General features: G+C 41.9%; 1 protein-coding gene across 1 annotated transcript in view; it reads left to right on the plus strand.

The window, feature by feature from the left end:
* Positions 1–22,376, plus strand: part of FAT4 (FAT atypical cadherin 4) — a gene marked incomplete at its 5' end in the record, with an annotated part of 73,307 nt that overhangs the window by 11,340 nt on the left and 39,591 nt on the right. The window contains 3 exons of the mRNA XM_082482446.1: positions 2,521–3,443; positions 4,188–4,362; positions 21,303–21,483. Coding sequence (XP_082338572.1) covers positions 2,521–3,443; positions 4,188–4,362; positions 21,303–21,483 — 1,279 coding nt within the window. The remainder of the gene's footprint in view (positions 1–2,520; positions 3,444–4,187; positions 4,363–21,302; positions 21,484–22,376) is intronic.

Consider the following 22,376-nt stretch of genomic DNA (forward strand, 5'->3'; position numbering starts at 1 on the left):
GCAAACAAATACAATTTTGTTGCTTATTTATGTTATACGATCCCATCGTTTGAAGGTATGGCTGTTGTTTTAGGATAAACACTGATAAAAGACAAAAACACGGTGATAGCGAAACTGCTCCTTTTCATTTTCTTGCTCGACACCGCCCTTGGGAAACAGTAGCTGTTGGTCGCAGCTTGGCCAGTTGCACATACACACGCTTAGTAAATATCAGCTACAGCTCTTGGTTATTTACAAAGCAATAAAGAACTCAGTTTCCTTAAACACATTCATTTTGAGATTCAGATTTTAATTCTTTCCACAGTGAATTAACAGGAAAAATCTCAGGGCAAAGCGCACGCTTGTCTAGTTGTTAAAAACTATAGCAAGATGTTCCCCCAGGCAAAAAACGGTGGGATTTCCCAGTTAGACTCCACCGGTATTTACAGAAGGGGGGGCGAGAAGTAGGATATTTTTTTTTTTTTTTGTCTCATTAGTAAATAAATAAACACAGAAACAAGACCCTTAAAAAAGCATCATCATTAAATTGGTGGCTCCGTGTCTGAGCTCTCGCTCAAAGTTTTATCAGATTAACCCTCAGATGAAATGAACCCAAAGCTCAACAAAGAGGATACCCCTACCTTCTCCCTAAGAAAAGCCCAGCTCCAAACCTGGGGAGAGGGGATGGATGAGGAGCACGACACCAGCTGGGCATGCTGTGTTTAAAAAAAGAATAGTTCATTAAGCACCAGTCCTGGCTCTGCTGATATTTAGGCAACTCTCCCTCTGCTTCGCAGTTTAATCTATATAAGCATTAGCAGCATCAAAACCTGTGAATACAGCACAAGGAATGACAAGGTGCATGGAGGTGAGATAAAGAAGAAAAAGCAGTAAATTTTATAGGAACAAACACCACCATAGAAAACACGGGGCGGTGGGGAAGAGTATTTTTAAAGTAACTTTATTCCCTAAGATTTAATTCCTACCCATCTCCAAAGTCAATTGGCAAAAATCTTGAATTGCCAGAAGTACTTTACTGAAACCAGAAGGCTTTCATCCATATAATTAGTCATTTGAAAATAAGGCTGAAAAAAAATAGACTCGCATTAAACTTTCGCGGTGCGTCACTTGATCAAAGTAATGTAGAAACACTAATATCTGGCATATAAATGTATTAATTTCTTTAATTGCATGAAAATATTTTGTCTTTCATGTTTGGTTCTATTTATTTTATAATTAAGTTCCTACAAGAGAAGAAGAGAGAGGGAAAGATGCCAATTAGCGTAGCCGCTGGGGGAAAGACAAGTAAGACTGGAGTTCCCAAGCCTGACCATAATCAACAGCAGAGATTAATAAATCTAATGCAGGAATAATTTTATTATCAAAGCAATACAGTCAGAGGGAAAAGAGCTTCTGACTAAAAATGACAAAACTCACAGCAGAATAATGGGCTATTTAAGCAGACAGCTTGGTTTCTTCGCATGAGTTTGAGGGGTAAATTAGTAGCGAATGGCCCGTTAATCTACTAAGCCTAAATCAGTCTTTATGACCCAAAATAAGAAAAAAAAATCAAAATTAATTAAAATTAGAGTAAGATATATAGATATGAGACTGATATATGTATAGAATATGTATATATATTTATATTTTTTTATATACCTATATTTATTTATATTTGTATATATATGAGAGAAGACTCATTTCAGTTAGGTGTTCCCAAAAATTAGTTGTTTAGAGTGAACTCTGGAGTTGAAGTGGTAACATACATTTGTTTCCTTTATGGCACATTTAAGGTCATTTCACAGCCTTGTCAAGATTGAAAATGCATTTCCCTTACCAGAATTATAAATCTCTCCCTTGACCATAATTGCTAGTTATGTTTCGATCATAAGATGAGGGCTGTTCATCTGATATTTTGGAATACCATGCCATATATGGGAAGCATACCTCTCCCCAGTATTCACTCTTGGCTTGCTCCAGCTGGGCTTGGGAGTTTCTGGTTGTGGCTTTTTTTAATTGGGTGGAAGAATTCATGAAATAATTACATTAATAACAGTGTTGCTTAGTTGAACTAGGGAGAACAGAGGAAAACAGCTGTTCAGTGAGCAGCAGAACTGTTGAGTCTTGGTTTCTGAAGGAAAACCCTTCAAAACCTTTATCCCTAACCACTGTAGATGGGGTAAAATTACGCATGTTGCCACCACGCAGCTCCTGCCGAATGCAATGCAGAGATGAGCTCTGCCGGCTGTTCCCTCTGCGGCCTCTCCAGTTAACATCCTTCCCTTTTTCTCTCTCCCACTCTTGTTGGAAAATAATTATTTCAAAGGCTTCTGCTCCACTGTGAAACTTGGCTGAAATTAGCTGATGGATTCAAAAATGGTGATGAGGAGGCTGAACAGGCAGCACGATCGTACAGCCCTCGTTTCCATAGGAAATGTAGGAGATAAATAAGTTTCCATAGGAAACGAGGCCAGAAGCATTTATGTCTAGGTCGGTGGGATGTAGTCATATTCTCTACCTTTCTTCTCCCTGCCCCACCAGGCTCCAACTCGCAGCTGGCCTTCAGCATCGCGTCCGGGGACAGCGCGGGGCAGTTTGCCATCGACAACAGCGGGGTGCTGAGCATCAGGCAGCCTTTGGACCGCGAAAGCCAGTCTTTCTACAGCCTCGTCGTGCAAGTCCACGACATGGCCCCTCTCCCGGCCTCCAGGTACACAAGCACAGCCCAAGTTTCCATCATTCTGCTGGACGTCAATGACAGCCCTCCAAGCTTTATCTCCCCGAAGCTGACCTACGTCCCGGAAAACACGCCGATAGATACGGTGGTGTTCAAAGCGCAGGCGACCGATCCCGACAGCGGTCCGAACAGCTACATCGAATACAGTCTGCTCCGGCCACTGGGAAACAAATTCAGCATCGGCACCATTGACGGCGAAGTGAGGCTTACTGGGGAGCTCGACAGAGAAGCCGTGTCCAACTACACCTTGACTGTGGTAGCCACAGACAAGGGCCAGCCCTCCCTCTCTTCATCTACAGACGTGGTGGTTATAGTCCTGGACATTAATGACAATAACCCGCTTTTTGCCCAAAAGCTTTATAAAGTAGAGGTGGGGGAAAATACTCTGACAGGGACGGATTTAATCCAGGTGGTTGCTACAGATGGAGATGAAGGTACAAACGGGCAGGTCCGCTATGCCATCGTGAGCGGAGATGCCAATAATGAGTTTCGGATCGATTCTGTGACGGGGGTGATAACAGTTGCCAAGCCTTTGGACAGAGAGAAACAACCCTCCTATACACTGACTGTTCAGTCGGCCGACCGCGGGAGCAGCCCGAGGACCGACACCGCGACAGTCACTATTATTCTGAAGGATGTCAATGATTATATTCCCACATTTGAACTTTCTCCCTACTCTGTGAACGTCCCTGAGAATTTAGAGACGCTTCCAAAAGTTATTCTTCAGGTGAGTCTATTAGGCAAATAAATATTTATCTCCTACATTTATTAGCATGCTTCAGTATATTGTATTCATATATAGTCTTTCTTCCAAAATTCAAAAGGTGCAAGACAATTGAAAAGTTGCCTCTTGGCTGTAATGTAACATGCGGTGGTTGTTGGCTTGTTTTCCTTTTTGTTTGTTTGGGTGGGGTGGGTTTTTTTGCTTGTTTTTTTACCAAAAGTTTATACGATGCTTTGGAGTTTTGTTTGTGTTTTCCCTACCTATCTTCCCACCTACACTGGGACTTTAAGAGTTTCCTCTGTCTCTCATCTCGATCTCAATTTTCATGCAACAAATCTCTCGGTCTGATCATTGCCTACATGGGATGAGGCTCTGTGCCAGACACTGAAGGAGCACTAAATGGATTCAGGACGTGCAATGCTTGCTTTGGTGCGGAGCTCAGCCTATACCAAATCATCTCTGGTTTTCACTGAGCCCCAACACAGTCTTTACTGTATTTGTGCCTGAGAAAAATAAGTAATCAACTATTTAATATTTTCAGACTATGCTTTTCAGTCCATCACCACTGTGTTAAGTCATTTTTAGAGTTACAGCTAGTGTACTAGCCCTTAAAGCGTTTGGATTAATTCAGTCTGTTAATTTGGATTATTGTCATAGAGAATATTCCTCTATGGCTACAAAATTTTACAGACCCCGCACTCACCGGTTCTTGGTATTTTTTCCCACGCATTTGCATTGCTTTTGTAGGTTGTAGCAAGGGATGATGATCAAGGCCTAAACAGCAAGCTTACTTACGTGCTGGTGGCTGGAAATGAAGAAGGAGCCTTCACCCTCTCGGCCAGCGGAGAGCTGCGCTTGGTGCGGAGCCTGGACCGGGAGACGAAGGAGCAGTACGTACTACTGATCACAGCTGCTGATGCAGGTAAAGCAAATGGGCGGTCTCTTTTGATGAAATCTCGTTGGCGCTTGAAAATATTGCATTCTGGATAGAAAAGAAGCATCTTCGTGATGATCTGAAACTTTAGTGGATGGAGATTGGTACCCAGGCTTCAGTGTAGTTCTCTGTGGGGAGCTTACCTGATGTCAAAGGCAGTTTGGTTTCTGGAAATCGGGATTTTATCCTTATGTCTAGTTGTCTGATATTGGTAGGACTCACTATAGGTTTAGGTAGGTTGACTTTTGCCCTGCCATAGTAAGCGGTCCTACCCAAGTCATAAGAGCCTCATGCACGGCAATGGAAAACCAATATAAATGGCAATAAACCCCAATACAATGTTGTTATCAGAAACGTGCAGACAGGTCAAATCGATGGCCAGAGAACAGCTATGAACTACTCAGTTAATCTTACTGAAATCTTACTGAAATTTACATTTTGGCATTTTAATTTTCTGCTTTGCTCAGCATCCAGTCATACATTTGCTCCAGAACCCCAAATGTATTCCGGGTTCCCTCAGTTTAAAACAGGACGTGAATTCTTGTTATGAAGATTAATTAGACTTCCACTTGAGGTGCCTAAGCGCAAAATTTTGGTTTCAGATTTTGGTATGATTATTAGTAATGAAGACATCCTACATCATATTCTGGACTGATCTCCGGTCCCCCACGGTCTATTGGATTTAATTGACTGCAGAATTGTTCTTACTTTCTAATAATAAAAATAGAAGCAAACCCAACTTGTTGACAAGTGGATACAATTTTGTTTTCTGCCATGTTACGTGCAGTATCTTGTGTCAGTGACAATATCTATGGCTTATATTTTCCTATTGCAGCAGCGCTCAGGTATTTCACAGTCTGAGCACAGCTGAAGCTGCGAAACGCAATTTTAGGACTTGACGTGTCATTTGTCTTGTACTTTGGCTGGGGATACTGTATGCTTTGTATTTTTTACGCTGGCTTTCCATTACTCCATAGCTGCAAACTGCTCACTTGTGACTTGGACTTGCTTGGGCTTGAACGTCCTTGGGTTCCTTCAGAAGCTGAGGCTGGATATGTAAGGGAAAGCAGATCCTTGATGTCTGTTTACTCTCCCAGTCCAAGTTGGCAGGAGTCAGTTAAGACAGAACTTATTAACTGGACACACAAAATACCCAAAGTCTGAACTGATAAGGGGAGTCACATGGCCAACAGTTATTGTCCTTCTTGGAAAGAGGAGAGGAGCAAGAAGTCAGCTGTACCCCACGCCTTGCACCGCCCGTAAGCCAAAAGTTTGACAAAAGCACAATCTTTTCCTGGACTTTGGTTTTTAAAAAATAGGAAATCACCCAACCATTCCAAATGAAAATATTTATTTGTGTTGGGAGATGTCTGAGTTTCCGATAATCCAGAGGAGACTGTAATACGTGAAGTGTGCACAGGGCCTTTGCTGTAAGTGGCTGACAAGAACCGTAGCACGTTTCATTAGTTCCCATGTTTAAACATGTAGATGTTATGCTGATTGAACACTGAAGCTGGTTGGTTGGTTTGTGTGTGTTTGTTTTGTGTTGTGGTTTTTTTTTTTTTTTTTTTAAATTTGCTATGTTCTCATAAAGGTAACTCACAAGTCGTTATTCCCTCCTACCGGTGTTAAAAGGTCCTAGCGAAAGTGTTCAGAAGCAGATGTTCAGGAGTAACTTTTAGCCAAATTTAACTGTTCTACTATGTTGAAATTTACAATCTCACTAATCCACAGTTAGGGTGATTTGGTATAGTTTTCAACTAGCCTGGTGAATAACGTTAGGTAGTATCTTCTGATCAGACTGGAGACTTGCTCTAAATTCATGCCATCAAAGAATACATTTTAAACTATGTTAGCCATGATTTATCTAAACTAAAACATTACAGGAAAATGTCCGGCTTCTGTAGAAGTCAATGCCAAAATTTTACTTGATTTTGTGGAAGCAGAATGTGGACCATAGTCATAATAGATACTTCAGTACACAACGTATTTAAAGTACTTTAAGAAATTCTAGGGGATCCCTGTTATGTTTGAATTAGTCATACTGAGTTCAAGCAGTCCAGTTGGTAAAGTACACTCTGGCGTATAATTTGTTGGAGACCTCTTAAAAAGGCATGTTTGTCACAATTAACATTCAACAGACGGACCAAGTTACAGACTCTGGGATTTCTGTCGAGCTGTGTCTCAAATTTTATATTACTATAAATTACATTATCGCACATAGAATGCACATGTACTTCGGTAGACATTTGGCAGCTGAGACAGAAAAATATTACGTGGGAGGAAGCCCTTTGTAAGAGAGTTGCAGCTTATCGGCAGAAGAATGTTACTGCTTTAAAATATACAAACCAGTGCAAAAGCCCCCAATATGGGTCTGTGATGGGTATCCGGGTGGTAACACACTGACCTTCGGTAGTCGGTGCCTGCTTCATTAAGTCAGGTAGTTCTGACTGTACTCGCAGAAAGATGGCAATGACACAATATTGAATTGGGTAAGAAAAGTGTTTTGAGCCAGGTTTATAAAAGAAACTCTCACAGGCACGTCCAGCTCTCTGCCTAATGCAGCTGTTTCTTTGGAGAGCCTTTGTATTTGTTTGGGAGTGCTTAGAAAGAAGGATTTTGCATAGAGACAGTTCAACCACAAAAGCACACGCAAAACAGGTACTGCTCCTCTGTAGGAAAGCCGTGCCTGCCAAAATGTTGAAGAAAGCAGACTTGTCTGAAATTATCCACATCCGTACTAGTTTTGAAAATAAATCAAGGGAAAAGTATTATACTTTGCACTTTGAGTTTGGATTTTATTAGCTGTAATAAACAGTCTTTTAGATTGTCTTTAGCGGCCCAAGCAAGTCTTGCCATATATGGTACATCTTATTTAGGTGGGTGTTTTGTTTTGGTTTTGTTTTAAGATAAAAATCATGGTAGACATCCAGATGCAGTCAAATCTGGAAATATCTGGGTAGCATATGAAGGGCAAAATTCTGTCAGTCTAACCTGCTTCCCATTTTTCTTAGGATCTGCATCTCAAGTTTTATAGGCTACACTGACTGGTTTAAAACATTAAAGGATGATATCCTGCTCCTATAGAAGTCTATGCCCTTTCTTTCAAGGAAGCAGACACAATACATACTTAGAAGCACCTTTAGACCTAAGAACTGATGGATTCTCAACTCGCGTTCAGCTGTCTTCCTCATCTCTCTATACAAAATCAAAGACTTCTTACTTTTCTTATGTTTATTATCACTTCATCAACTTGTGACTGTGGATCTTAAAATGTTAGCCTAGCCTGTGTGTGGGGAAGCTGATGGAAGAAGAAGGATTTTTAATTTTCCATTATTTTAATCTAGAGGTGTCTGAAAAACAACGTACTGAAAGCAATCCGTGGCCTCAGGAGGGGCAGACGCTTTGGTAATGGCTGTTATTTCATCCTCGGTACCTTCTGGGATTTATAGCGAGTATTGGCAGCACATACGCTAAGGCCCTTTGCAGCAGGTGGAGGATTAGGACACTGCGAAGCAGCAGACTCCATGAGAGGAGTTGTTGAGTTATTAAGAGCTGAGCTGCTCATAAGCATGCCGGGCAGGTCAGACAGGGACCGCTGGTGGGACCACATGCACCGGCGATGGAAATTCAGGCAGTTGTTGGAAAAATCCTTTCCCAAGCAAGAGCTTCCCTCAGGCCCAGAGAAGTCAGTCGTGATATATGCATCGTCCTGGCTCTGGCCCAGCTATTCCTTGGCCTCGCCTGCTAATCCTCCACGCGGTCCTCAGGGTAGACCTTGGGTCAGCAGAGAGTCTTCCCTCTGCTCTGGGGGAGGGATAACACTGATAAAACGTTTGGTGGTGCTTGGCTCGGGGATTTGTGGCCAGGCAGCCCGCTTCATGCCCACTCTGCACAAAGGTTCTTGATTTCAACCTTGCTTTGCCATCACTCTTCCCTCACTTCTGCACTTCCACCCTGCTCTAACTTCTGCTGGGTCTCAGCTCCTGGGCTGCTGCTCTGGGCAGCACGGAGTTACAAAGACACCCGAAGCACCCATCACTAACAACGTTCAGCATCTTCCAGAGCTGTACACCTGTGGCTTTGGTCAAGAAATAAAACGTGATTCAACCCTAAAGTTCAGCCATCCCAATTTAGAGCCCCTCTTGCAGCACAAGCTGCGAGACCAGAGTGCGTGAATTATAAATACAACGACAGGCAAAATGATGGACTGTGGAATAACATGATAGTGTTTAGATTGCAGATGCTCCCCCAAAATGTCTGCTAACATAAACGCCAGGAAACCTACATGCAGCTATTTGAATGTGTCTTAATGGGTCTGTTTCTACCCCATAAATCATCGGTTTTGCTTCTCTATACCCTTCTTCATGACAAAATGGTTGGGAAAGGAGACTTTCTAAATTTTTTTTTTCACCCCCATCTGGTGGGGACGCAGCGCTGGGTAAATATTCGGTTCTGGCACCATGACAAGAACTGGTGTAGCCGCTTTTATCATCCCTGTCTTTAACTCTTTGAGCAATTTTCTGGAGCAAATGTTAGCATTCCAACAGTCCTCCTCCTTTTATTTATTGGTTGCAGGGATGTGGAGTAGCACATCTGGAAACCTGCTAGCGGCCCAGGACTACTGTTTAAATAAACTGCAACCACCGTCTCTTGATTTGGTTGGTCAGAATGGCTCATTGCCACGACAAAACCAAAATCGAAACATGATGTTTCTAATTAGAAGCTGTGTTCCTCTGGGGTTTTTTTAATTATTTTTTTTAATTATCTGTTTACTGATTTAGATAAATAGTTCGGAAAGAAACGAAGCAGTGGACTGATTATTATATTTAGTTAGCTGTTTTTTGTATATATCCCTGGCCCGTACGAAAAACAACCATATGTTTTTTTCTTTAGAAAGTGTTGGCCCCCGACTCGTGCATTCTTTCCTTCAAGAATGCAGGAGGGCAACCAAGCAGAGAGGTTATATCCTCCTCAGGAATTCTCTTTTGAGATAGGCTTTTGGTTCCCTTCAATCCTAAAATCAAATGAAATCTGACAAAGGAGTTGTATTGGTTTTTAACGCATTTTAAGATATTTCCCAGTTTGGGGTGACAAGTAAAGGCTGACTGTATTTTCTTGTACTGGTAAGAAAGAGTCTCCAGGGTTAACGTTGTGTGGGATTTATGTGACTGAGCTTAAAGACATTTATACTCGCTGTGTTTTCTTAGCATACACTGTATTTCTACTTAACGGGCAGCCTACAGCGTGAAAAGATGGTGCCTGAAAAGAATGAGTTGTATTTTAAAAACAAATTCAGCTATGTTGAAATCTTGGTGCTGTCAAAACAAACAAGCAACTCACAAACTTCGGTTAGCAACGTCCTGGTTTCCGCGCTTTCTGTGCTATGTCTAAATATACACATCGCTTCAGGCTTCGTGTGCTAAATGAAGCTGCCGTATGCTTACCTTGGTGCTTAGCAGTTTACATGATTATTGCTCTCTTCCATGGTCTTGTTCTATGCCACAGCTGTTTCAAAATTAATGTTGGTTCCTGTCCCAGCTCCATTTATTTCCTTGCCCTTACGGAAGCTCTTCCTCATATCAATGCTGTCTACTTGAGTCTAGTTTTACAGGTTTACTATTTTACTCCTTCTTTTAATACTGGTACTAAAACTATCATTGTAGTAGTTCTGCGTGACTTTTTAATTTACTTTGACATCACACAGTGGGAGAAGTGAAATGGCAACAGAATCACCAGTGAGTTCATAGTGTTCGTTTTGTCTTACCATCATCTAAAATCAGGAGAGAAGAGAATCGAGAGTGGCTTTGTTGTAGTTGTGGGAAGCTAATAGCAGGATCCTACCCTTTCCCGGAGCCCAGAAACCGTTAGCACTTTTTAATTTTTCTCTAGAAGACAAAAGCTCGAATAACTATTTAGAAAGTGGGTTTATGGCAAAGTCCCCTAGAGAGGAATTGTCAGGGGCGAGAGCATATCCATGTTTATACGATGCGACGCATTTACTCCCCAAAGGAGATGAGGGCTTTAGCCCATCCCTTCAGAGGACCACCCCACAAGATGCTCAATCCAGCCCTAGAATACCATTTGAGGAACTTTGTCTTCTATTTGGAGTTAAACCTTCATTATTAGATCACCATTTTCAAAATAGTTCAGCGAGAGCCTCTGGGCTAAATCCAAGCGTCTATGCTTTCTGGGGGCGGGCGCGGGAGAGACATATCCAGGCTGGCAAAGGGCTCAGGTTGGCCAGCGCAAGCTGAAATATCGGTGAAAATGATGAAAGTTAGTTTTTCAGTCAGGTTAAAATCACAGGCAGAACTTCAGCTTTGAAACCAACTCAAACTGATGGTGGATTTTATTTGGACAAGGCAAGCAGAGTGAGAAATACACGTTAAAGATGTTTATTCTCTATGGTTCAGACGTACTTGTGGGCTTTTAGAAAAGTCCAAAATTTAAGTGCACGCCTCTCCATTCAAGCATTTCTCGCATGTGTAATTCCCTTTCTGCTCTCAGTTGGGCTCATGGAGAATCCAGAGAGTAATTGATGGTCTTGTTTAGGATGGAATAAACTCCTTCTAGCTGACGGTTGTTGCATGAGCTGCTCTTCATTTGACTGCATTCAACAAAAAAGGGAGATTATTTTATATAATGTAAGATCTTCTGATTTGCAAATTCCTAATGAGGTTAACATACTTCTCTTCTTTTAGTGTCTTGGAAAGCATAAGATAAGATGTAGTAACACAGCCAAAAGTTTTAATGTCTCTGCAGACATTCTTGGAATTATAGTTGAAAATACCAAGTTTTATTAAGTAACTAAATCTTTTGACTCTTTGCATTCCTCAAAAGTAAAATAAATCCGGACTGTTGATAGAAACATCATTATTTATTCAGAAATTTTGGTTAGTCATAAACGTTGGTTAGGATTGTTGTATCTTTCAAGGAAAATAATTTTATGCCACCTAAAAAGACAGTGTGGGTGATGGTCTTTCTTATTGTATCAAGTTACCTCATCACTCATGAGGTAAACAGGAATATGCAGTAATTCAGTGTTGTTTCTCATCATCCAGAATTTCTTACAAGAACCTTGTAAAAGTAACAAAGGAAACAAATAAAAATTAAGGGCTACAAATACCAGCTTTGCCAGGGATGCGTGTGCCATGAACTGTCAAAGCTGATTTCTGCTCCTTCTTAAAGGGTTAATCGAATAAAAAGCAATTATCATAATCTTTAATGCAGGATTACAGATTTATCTGATTAAATTTTGAAATATTTTCAGTCATAAGTGATAAAAGTATTCATATATATGTTAAGCTGAGATCAACTGCACTATGTACTGTACGGAAGACATGGTTCAAAGAAGTTCTTACCATTCTTTTTCAAGTAGCTTATCAGCTTGGTAGGGATATTTTTTTTTCTCCTTTATTTCCACCCACGTTGGGATGGAAATTTCCATCTGGCAGTCGGGTAAAAGTCCTCTCTTGCTTTGGGTGCAATACCATTGTTTTCTCAAGTTGTGTTTCTGTCTCGTGTTAAATTCTTGAGTGTCACCCCATGTCCACAAAAGACTCAGGGGCACTCACAGTCATGGGTAGCAAATATGAATGAGATGCGGTCACTTTAGGGACCTGCTTAAATTAGTGTGAAGTTCATTAAATGAGCCATTTATCATGCTGATCCTGTCTCATCTCCCAAGCATGGTCTTAAGATCTACATCTCTCAGCCCTACCACTGCTGCAGTACAGCTTCTTTGGACGTAGATGGGACAGTCAGGCACTCTTACCAGTAACCAGTTTACTGTGAACATACAGAGAGAGGCTGATGAAAACGTGAGAACCGAACATGTGAAATATGCCAGAGCAATTCAGTTGTCATTGATTTTTTTTTGCCGTGGCACAGAAAAACATTGTGCAGTATTGAGCCAAAGGAATGAAAATGTCAATGTCAGATCTTTAAGCTGTCTTCGCTGCTGTCCTGGCTTTTTTTTTTTTTTTTTTGCCTTTTTTTGTTCTCTACTATTATTTCTTAAATTCTTGGTGCTAGTTTGAGGGGGGGGAAAAAGCAGGTATATCTCTTTGAAAAAAAATTTCAGGTAGATTTATTTAAAGTGGAAAACAAGCTAGAAGATAATGCTTAATGTGTAGGATTTAGTAGATAATTGAAAATTTCAAGGAAGAAAAAATCATCAGTAAATTTTCAGGCTGTTACGCTTCCTGTCTTCTCTTCATTCCTCCATCTTGCTATGATTAGTTTGGAAGTTTTAAATGAAAATGAATTGAAAATTATTGTCCTTCTGCTTACGTCACTTTTATATGAAATTCTACATCAAATGCGCTAATGAATTCACTGAACGTAATCTGTTTTGCAGAAGAATAAGATGACTAGAGGAGTCGTTGAGCTGTGCAGTTTCTCAGCCTTTGAGAAATACTAAGATTTTTCCAGTCTAGGTGATCTTAAACCATTTTTTAAATTAAACGTCACACCTTATAAATTGAAAATCTGCTAGCTCACTCTTCAAATGCAAAGCTAGAATTTCAGGAAGCCTTAATTGCAAGGATAAAACGAGTAAAACATGCACATATGGCCTGGACGCTTATCCTGCTGGTTAATCTTCACTGTTTATACAGGGTGTTTTTAAAGCATAATTCAAAATCATGCATTACAGGAATTTCGCTGTGGGATACTCAGGAGTCACAAGCAGTCAAAAATTGCCTTAGTCAGCAGTCCCTGCAGGAGCCAGCTTCTCTCTTTTTTGTGTTTACAGCAATAACTTATAACAAGGAGAAGTAATTTGGTGGTTTTAAGAAAATATTTTTTTAAAAATGTCTCAGCCTTTCTTTTAAGTTGCAGTTCCAATTTCTCAAAATCTTACTTTGGCCACCAGAGCCCTTGGTGGTGCATGTTGCCGTGCCCACCCTCCCAGAACCACCAGCAGTGCGGGCACAGGGAGATCATAGAATCATAGAATGGTTTGGGTTGGAAGGGACCTTTAAAGGTCATCTAGTACAACCCCCCTGCCATGAGCAGGGACATCTTAACTTGATCAGGTTGCTTGGAGCCCCATCCAACCTGACCTGGAATGTTTCCGAGGATGGGGCATCTACCACCTCTCTGGGCAACCTGGGCCAGTGTTTCACCACCCTCATTGTGAAAAATTACTTCCTTATATCTAGTCTGAATATACCCTCTTTTAGTTCAAAACCACTACCCCTTGTCTTATCGCAACAGACCCTGCTAAAAAGTCTGTCCCCATCTTTCCTGTGGGCCTCCTTTAAGTACTGGAAGGGGCTCTATGGTCTCCCTGGAGCATTCTCTTCTCCAGGCTGAACAAACCCAACTCTCTCAGGCTGTCCTCACAGCATAGGTGCTCCAGCCCTCTGATCATATTTGTGGTCAATGTGCCCTTATGACCAGTCTTTTGCCAGGTTTTTTTAATGAGCATTATATTAAGCGGTGAAAAATTTTCCTTAAAGATTCATTTTCTGAAACTTATTTGGAAGAAGGCAACTTCTTGCTCTGAGATTCACAGCAGTTCTGGCTAAGAAACTTGCCATACCCGTGCCTTTTCTGAGCGCCATCTCCAGTGACCTATAGCTGCGATGTTAATGGATTACAAGTGTATGTCAAGGGGTTTATGGCATGTAGGATTAATGCCTGTGTCTTTCGTGGAAGGAGAACGAAACCTGACAGCCGCAAGTCGCTAACTGGGATCTGCCGATGTCAGCGGCGCCGTATCCAGCTTACGCTGTGGGCGTTGGAGCAGGACTCTCAGCCTTTTCTTTGTATATTTTGAAATTTTCTAAACAAAAGCAGCAATGGGGAAAAATGCTGAATTGGAGGAATATATTACCTACCATTTTTCAGATGTGTAAGTGATAAGTTGGTGATAATGTGCGTGTGTATGTGTAGAAAGAGATTGTGACATTGAAGTTGTGCTATAAAGTTCTGTTAAACCAGCTTTGGGAACGACTGCTACTACTGAGAAAAACTCTGATTTGGCGCACTCAGAAATTTGGAAAATCTGGGTTCCTTCATGGTGTCATTCACCAGTCGCTCGCTGAACTGCATGAGAGTAGGGCTACCTTCTAAGCTTTTTATTATGTTTGTTTATTAACTGCTTATTTCAGCTTTTGTCTCACAATATAGTAGGTTCGCCAGTTTTTTAAGACTTAGTATGGAAGCCTGTAGCGAAAAATTGAGTAAGAGGAAAATAAAACACAATCAGCATATCCAGCCAGGGCGAATATTTGTGGTGCAATCTTGTAAAAAGAACTACTTATTTTTCTCATTTCACATATGCGCTTTCTTTCGTGTTCCCGGTAAATAAGTTAACTTAAGGTCATCCACGTTTCAAATCAAGCTTCGCGTGCGCTAGAAAGCCAAAGCGTAATGCAAGCTAGTTGCGTTTTAGCGTACCCGAGCTCCATATTTCTTTTAAAACTCACCAGTTGTGTGGGGCTCGGCACACTCTGTCTGCATTTAAATGCATTTAGAAAGATTGGCCGCTTTATTGTGAGAAAGGCCTTGTTTACTTGAGTGAAAAAGTTAATGCTCTGTAATAACGCATACAACTTCTAGCCCTGGGACTCATTCACTGAGTGTTTGACTGGAGAAGTGAAATCCGCTTTGTTGCAAAGCAACACATTTCAGTGAAGCAAAAATTCCATTTCTGTTAAATCGCTTTCCAATTTTCAGGATAATGATGTGTTTAATTTACCACAAAACATGGTAAACTGCCTGCAGTACGCGTTTCGATTAGTCATTTAGATTCATTTTATTTAATTTTAATCTCTTTTTTTCATTTTAGTGAAATGTATCTGTAGGGTTTTTTGCTTAAGTTTATTGTTAGTTTTCTAGCACTTAATTTTGATATTTTAATGCTGGCAAAACCTTTGAGTTCCTGGTTTCTGAAAGGAATGATGGTTTTACTATCTGGTGCTAACCATGGCACAGACGGGACCCAGAAGCCATTAAAGCTTCAAACAATATGTGGATAATGTGCTGAACACATTCTCCTATTTCTAATTTTTACTGTGAGCCATACGGTACCACACAGCCGAGATAATTTCCAATAGCATCATCTTTTCCTGACTTTTCTTGAAGAATGTAAATGGCTCTGCAAGTTTCCTTCAATTGTTTGCTTTTACTGCTCCAGTCCACTATGTACTCTGATCGTTCCCCGCTCATCCTGGTATCCAGCGATGGTGTGGAGAGCTGAGCATACACCGGAGCAGACGATGCCATGTGTTTGGGGATTCCGGGGAGCTGAGACCGCTTACCTTCCCCGTTCCCCAGGACCGGGGTGGCAGGCGGTGTTCCCTTCTTCTAAGGGTGCATGAGTAGGCCAAGGCCAAAGTGGAAGCAGTCTTTAGGTGCATCCCTTGTGGATGATTTCATGGCTCGTAAAGGGGAATGAATGACTTATGATGAGTTCACCCAAAAATGCATATCGTCCTCTCTTTGCTGGTTGGTTGTCCTGCATTTGAGAAGTAGAAATTGTCAGGTGAAATGATATTTCTCCCCACTGTCACCGTCCTGCATCTGGTTTCCTGTCTTCTACTTGCGTTACTACAGGTAGCCAATATTTTTTGTCCCCCTTCTCATGGATAGGGGGAGGAAAAAGTTGAGAGGGCTCATTATAACTTCTAATATCATCATATTTTCGTGGCGAGCAGCCGCAAACAGGCGTTGGTGAATGGGGAGGAAGACCAGCTTGTAGGTCTCTGCCAGTCCCTCCCTGCTGGGAGAAGAGACATCCTTCTCCCGTGCTGCCGTCTGCCCGCCCCACAGTCCCCCGTGGCTGTTTCTTCTTGTCACCTCCTCAAATGTCCCATGCGGAGACGGGAGCCACAGCCTGGCACTGGCCAAGCCTGAGGTGGCCTCTTGTAACCTCCCCCTGTAACTCGTCCTCCACCGCGGGCCTCCAAGGAGCAGGCTCCCAAGGTCTGCTCCTTCTCTTCGTCCCCAGACACATGTTTACTTGCAGATGTAAGCAAAAAGCTTAGATTTTTGGAAGAACATCCGTGGGAAGCAATTTTCTTCCTGAACTCGGCAATCCTATTTTGACACTATCCCAGGTTAATCTTTATTTCAACAATGACGTGTGGACGTTTGTGGGACTGTCTGCTTAATGTATATGTACAGCTGTCACCTAGAAAATAAACTGTTCCGTTCATAGAAACAGACCACAGCACACAGAGATGGGAAATTCAAAATAATGATAATAATAATATATTAATGTCATCATCTTTGAAATGTTAAAGATTTGATATTCACTGAACAGTCAATCCGATCTCTCCCATTTAGTTCACACAGTTAACTGTATGTTCTCCGGTTATTAATTATTTGATGGTTTTTTCGTTCCTCCACCTTTCTAGAAGACTTTTATTCAAAGTGAATATCCTAAGCCTCTGTGAGACGTCGTATTTTTGGATTTGAAAAAAAAAAACAAAACAACAAACCCCAAACTAGTAGTATTATAGCACTAGAGAAATGCTGTTAAATAAGAGGTGGCTGACAAAGAAATAGTTGCTGCTTCTGCTGAAAAATAGTTCAGACTGTTATGAAAAATGAAATTTTAGTGGAAGTTCATTAAGGGAAAAGCGTACGTTTCTCCGTGGCTCTGGCCCTTGGGGCTGTTTGTCGGAGTACGCAGAGGCTTGTGTGGCTGTGTGCAGCAATTTGATATAGGTTGTAACATGTCTGGCTTATTAAAAACAGTTTGGGAGCATCTTGAGTGGCTAATATTGCAGAATTTACACAAAATTTACTACACTTATTTATGCAAAATATTAAATGCAGTTTGAAGAAAAAAAGAGATGATGCTCTAGCATAATAAGAATAACTGACTTGGGGAAGATTTGCTATCGAAGCAAAACTGAGAAATCTGGGAACTCGGCCTGACCATGGAAACTACTTCTCTCACCACAAATATGACATGTACATTTTATGAAACCTACTTATTACCAGGGGCCAAATTCTGTGGTCCATATGCAAGCACAACTTTCACTGAAGGTTCACTGAGGACGGTAGAATTTGGCCCCGAGCTATTTCTTTTCCATAGAAAATTACTTCATTTGTGATTTCCTCTTCTTATATTTCTCAGTAACTGCAGAAATGTGAGCTAGTCGTTTAATTTCAAGCGCATAAAAACCTTGAGGACTCTCTGTGAAACTGCAACTTTATCTTTCAGCGTAACAGGATAAAGGAATAGATTTGTGGACGTGATGTTTTACTTAGAGGAAAAAAAATATACTTGGATAACTACACAGACAGGAAACCAACGTAGATGCGTGAGTTTTTCCATCTCAGTAAAATGAGAAAGATTTGGGGGTTTGAACTGAAGAGCGGTGGCTTGGGTTGTTGCAAACAGCTGAATTAATATTGGACTTCTGGGATGTTTCTGCGAGCACGGCGCAGCCACAAGCTAGCGCTGAATGAGGGCTGGGTTACTTACATTACCCTAGCGAATTTTATTAGTATGCTGTTCAACCTTGGCTGGTATATTCCCTTCTCCGGGGCTAATATAAATATGTCTGCGCTGCGCTGTACAGTCCCTTATAGACGCATCCAGTGGGGAAGCGGAATCGGAAGGTAATGGTGTGGAATATCTCGGGGGCTGAGGCAGGGGCTGGGATTTGACCCTCGCAGCCTTTGTTTGGTACCCTGTGAATTCGGATTCTTTAGAGGGGAAAAGGGGCTGGTTGGAGCCAAATGGCCAAGTCAAAAGCTGCTGCTGTCAGTGTAATCCTGAGCAGGAGGATAGCCACAGCCCGAATATCTGCAGCCCTGTGGGCTATTACATCTGGCATGCCTTTTGACCATTTCCATTATGTGACCGAAGATCTAATAGCCGTGCAGGAGAAAGAACAAACTCCTTGCAGCGTTTTCCTGTTAGCGTATGTCCACGTGGTACTTTGCCAGCAGATGTGAACACGTTCTTTCCGTTCTCCTCCCTCCACCAGCCCTGTGAGCGTAGATAGAGCTCGGTGCTCCCAGCCAGGACAGGGCCAGCCCGCAGAGCCACACTGGAGCTAGTCCCATTGCCGGGTTACCTCTAAAGGCACTCATTTTGCTGCTCATTTTGAGCTGGCAATGTGAGATTGCAGCCCAGAAGGCCAACCGTATCTTGGGCTGCATCAGAAGTGTGGCCAGCAGGTCAAGGGAGGTGATTCTGCCCCTCTATTCCACTCTTGTGAGACCCCACCTGGAGTACTGCGTCCAGCTCTGGAGTCCCCAACATAAGAAGGGCATGGACCTGCTGGAGTGGGACCAGAGGAGGGCCACAAAGATGATCCGAGGGCTGGAGCACCTCTCCTATGAGGACAGGCTGAGAGAGTTGGGGCTGTTCAGCCTGGAGAAGAGGAGGCACCAGGGAGATCTTATTGCAGCCTTCCAGTACCTAAAGGGGGCCTACAAGAGAGCTGGGGAAGGAATTTTTACTCGGGCATGCAGTGAAAGGATGTGGGGGAATGGCTTTAAACTGGAAGAAGGCAGGTTTAGATTAAATATCGGGAAGAAATTTTTCACTTTAAGCGTGGAGAGACACTGGCCCAGGTTACCCAGAGAAGCTGTGGCTGCCCCATCCCTGGAGGTGTTCCAGCCCAGACTGGATGGGGATTTAAGCAACCTGGTCTAGTGGAAGGTGCCCCTGCCCATGGCAGGGGGTTTGGAACTCGATGATCTTCAAGGTCCTTTCCAACCCAAACCATTCTGTGATTCTATGATTTTTGTGAATAAACGGACAGCGTGAATTTTCCGGTGTTGGTTCTTTGTGTTAGCAGATGCATGTAAAACAATGGGTTTTAGCTGCGAGTTAGCTTTCCTTTCCTGACTGAATTGCGTTACTGATGCTCTTTGAATGTGAATTACCCAAGATTAATTTCTGAATGATGTATAAATTGTTTAATCACCTGTGAAACTTAACAACTTTCTACTTTTCATTTCATTAGCTGTGAGATGAATGTCAATTAAATGTGTTTGGAAGGCCAGAGCTTGATGACACATGCAGCAAACAGCACTAAGGACTCCATTTCATTTAATGCAGTAATAATAAACACTCCACAGGCAATATTTCAGCAATCAAGAACACTTTTGCAGTCTTTTCTATCTATATATGTGCTTGGCTAAATGACAAAATTGGGGGGGGAAGGGGGGAGAAAAAGGGTAAAAAATGAGTCAGAGTTATTGCCTTAATGTAACCTTCCTGGCTGAATGTATATTAATTGGCAAAATGAATTACCTCATACTAGAGCAGAGAAAGGCCTCCATTGTGCACGGCCGTGGCATGAAACCTATACTCTTTGGCTTGCACGTTCTTTCCTCGGCATCCTGATCCATCCCGTCCGATCAGCAGGCTTCAAAGTCAACCTTGCGAGATTTACAGCGCCTTTCAATTGGAAGCTCTTCCGTTCAGTCCATTGTTGCATTAAGCCAAGTTACTTTGAAGCCTTTCACAGGGAAGGACCTCCTTACCATGCAGAAGCTGCTCCCAGCTTCTCGCGATGCAGTGTGGTGATGCTTCAGCCTGCAAGGGTTAACGTGTGGGTCATTATTTCACCTTTTCTACAAGAGCTCAATGCCTGGAGCCCTTGCCAGGTCTGCATGAGACCCAAGAGCAGAGCCTTCCTCCTTCCCAGCCCTACAGTTGAGGTCCAGCAGTAACCTCGGGTAGCAGTGACCCGATCATCTGCTGGGATGGAAGGAGGAGGGCGGTCACACGAGAGCTGCCTGCCTTTCATCAAATGACAGCTCCATGTAATGTGCTTGCCTTGCAGGAAGGGCTTAAACCAGTCTCTGGCCCAAACCATTTCATTATCATTGCTTTTTTCCCAGCGCAGCAAATGGTGAATTGTTGTCTCTGTCTGAGATTGAAGGGGAAAGCGATGCAATCTTGGGTGAAACAACCATGGTCATCACCTGTCTTTTGAGTAAAAGGGGCCATAACTCATGTGTTCTGTGCTCCACTATCACTCTTTCCTTCTCCTTTTTGTTTATGTATTCAAAGAAAGGAACAATCCCATTTTGGTCAGGGACCCTCAGTGAGGAATTTGGTTAGCAGAAGATGTCTTGCTGATTCTTGGCTGAAAAGAAGCGTAATAGACTAGCAAAACTAACATGAGCTTGTAAAACTCTTCTTTGTCTTTTTTTTTTTTTATTTTTTGATTTGACAAAGGAAAATCTTAAGAGAATAAATACTGAGAGATTGCACTTGAATAAACATGCTATTTCTCACTTGTTTCTGCTCGTCAGAGTTAAGTATTAGAATAACAAGGAGGATGAAAGCCGTAGGTTAAATAAGTTCAGTCCGATTTCCCATAAGCCAAGATCTCATCTGAGTGAGCATTATTTGCTGCTATAGATGATTGCATCTATGGAGAAATTGAGTCTCAATGAGGCTGGAGACTGTGCAACCTTCTCACCCGCTCAGAGAAGGTCTCCCCAGGTCAGTGGTGCGACCGGCAGTGGAAAAACCACGCGGAAAGCTGGGGTTTGCCACTGTTTCCACTCTATTTGTTCTGCGGATAAATAAATTGAGGGCTGGAGTTTTCACGGCTGTCAGTGTGCCACCTTTGAACATCTTCTCTTAGAGAAACAGGAAAGTCAACCGCATGTTCAAATTGGTCCTAATTGTTACAGGAAGGCTTCTGTGCGGTTCCAAGACCATCTTTTTCCACTGAGTTTGTATTACAAAATATTTCTGGAATTAGATGGAGCAAGAAAAATAACAATATTTTTTTTTTCTTTTACAACTTGTACTTTATGTCGAGATGCCTTTGGAACAAAGCTGACCCTGTCCTGCACGTTGAGTTGGCTTTCTTGTTCTGTGAACTGTGACATGCTGAAGCGCTAGGCTTTAAATCGGGGATGGCAGACCTCGGATTAGCATGGTGGTATTTGTAACCTCTGGCATTTTGTATCCCGCTTTCCCGCAGGGTCTCCTGCCCTCACTGGCACTGGAACCATTGCTGTCACGGTGGATGATGTCAATGACAATGTCCCCACATTCGCTTTTAACGTCTATTCTGCCACGGTTCCAGAGGATGCACCTACGGGGACAGATATTTTGCTCGTAAACTCCTCAGATGCTGACGCTTCTACAAATGCTGTTATTAGGTAGGTCATTCACTGTTGCGGTATATAATAGTGCCTCATACTTTGCCTGAAGATTTTTATCCCCCAGTGTCCATCACCAGCATGCCATAAAGCTGTAAGATACAAAAGGACAGCTGTGTACGTGTAACTACATTATTTCAGCAAATCTGGCTTTGTTGTTGTTGTTGTTGTTTATAGTCCTTTAGAATTATATTAAGGACGAATAGAGTCGCAGTGTTATTTTAGTTTTTTAACTAAGTGAAAAGGAGACGAGTTTAACTTGCACCTGAGGTGTAATTGTTAATAGGCTAGGTTGATATTTCTCAGTGAGCCTAGAGCTAGATGAATTACAAGAATAAAAAACAAAGAAACCCTGAAACTTCAAATAATATCATAAATGGATTAAGCACTCACTTCAGCTTGCAGTCTTTATGTATACATTCACTGCATAAAGACATACAATATAAGCTGTGAATGATCGTCATTACTGACTGCCATCAGCTTGTGTAGCCTTTGGAATGGCTTTTGCCTTCTATTTTGCACAGCTTTTAGAATTGAGGCATTGTATTGAGGGATCTAGTTAATAGATATAATACAAATCTTTAAAAGTGTATTCCTGAAGAAGCTAGAAACCATTCTTCTTGGAGGCTGACAAACTTCTTAAATATTAATCAAAGGAGTTTTCAGGAAGGTCTTGGTGGGGACGAGGATGATGTGCTTTTCAGACATCATTAGCAAATTTGCTACAAAAGCTGACTTTGGGGCAGAGTTAAATATTTTTTTCACTTATGTTCATATGAAGCCACTCAGCTTAAAAAAAAAAGTACAGAACATATTTTGGATCTGTAGACACGGTTACGTTTTAATTTTTAAGCTCAGCAAGTCTAGAAATCAATATCACTTTTTTTGCATAA

The sequence above is a fragment of the Vanellus vanellus genome (assembly GCF_965231255.1).
Source record: "Vanellus vanellus genome assembly, chromosome: 4".
NCBI classification, from domain to species: Eukaryota; Metazoa; Chordata; class Aves; order Charadriiformes; family Charadriidae; genus Vanellus; species Vanellus vanellus.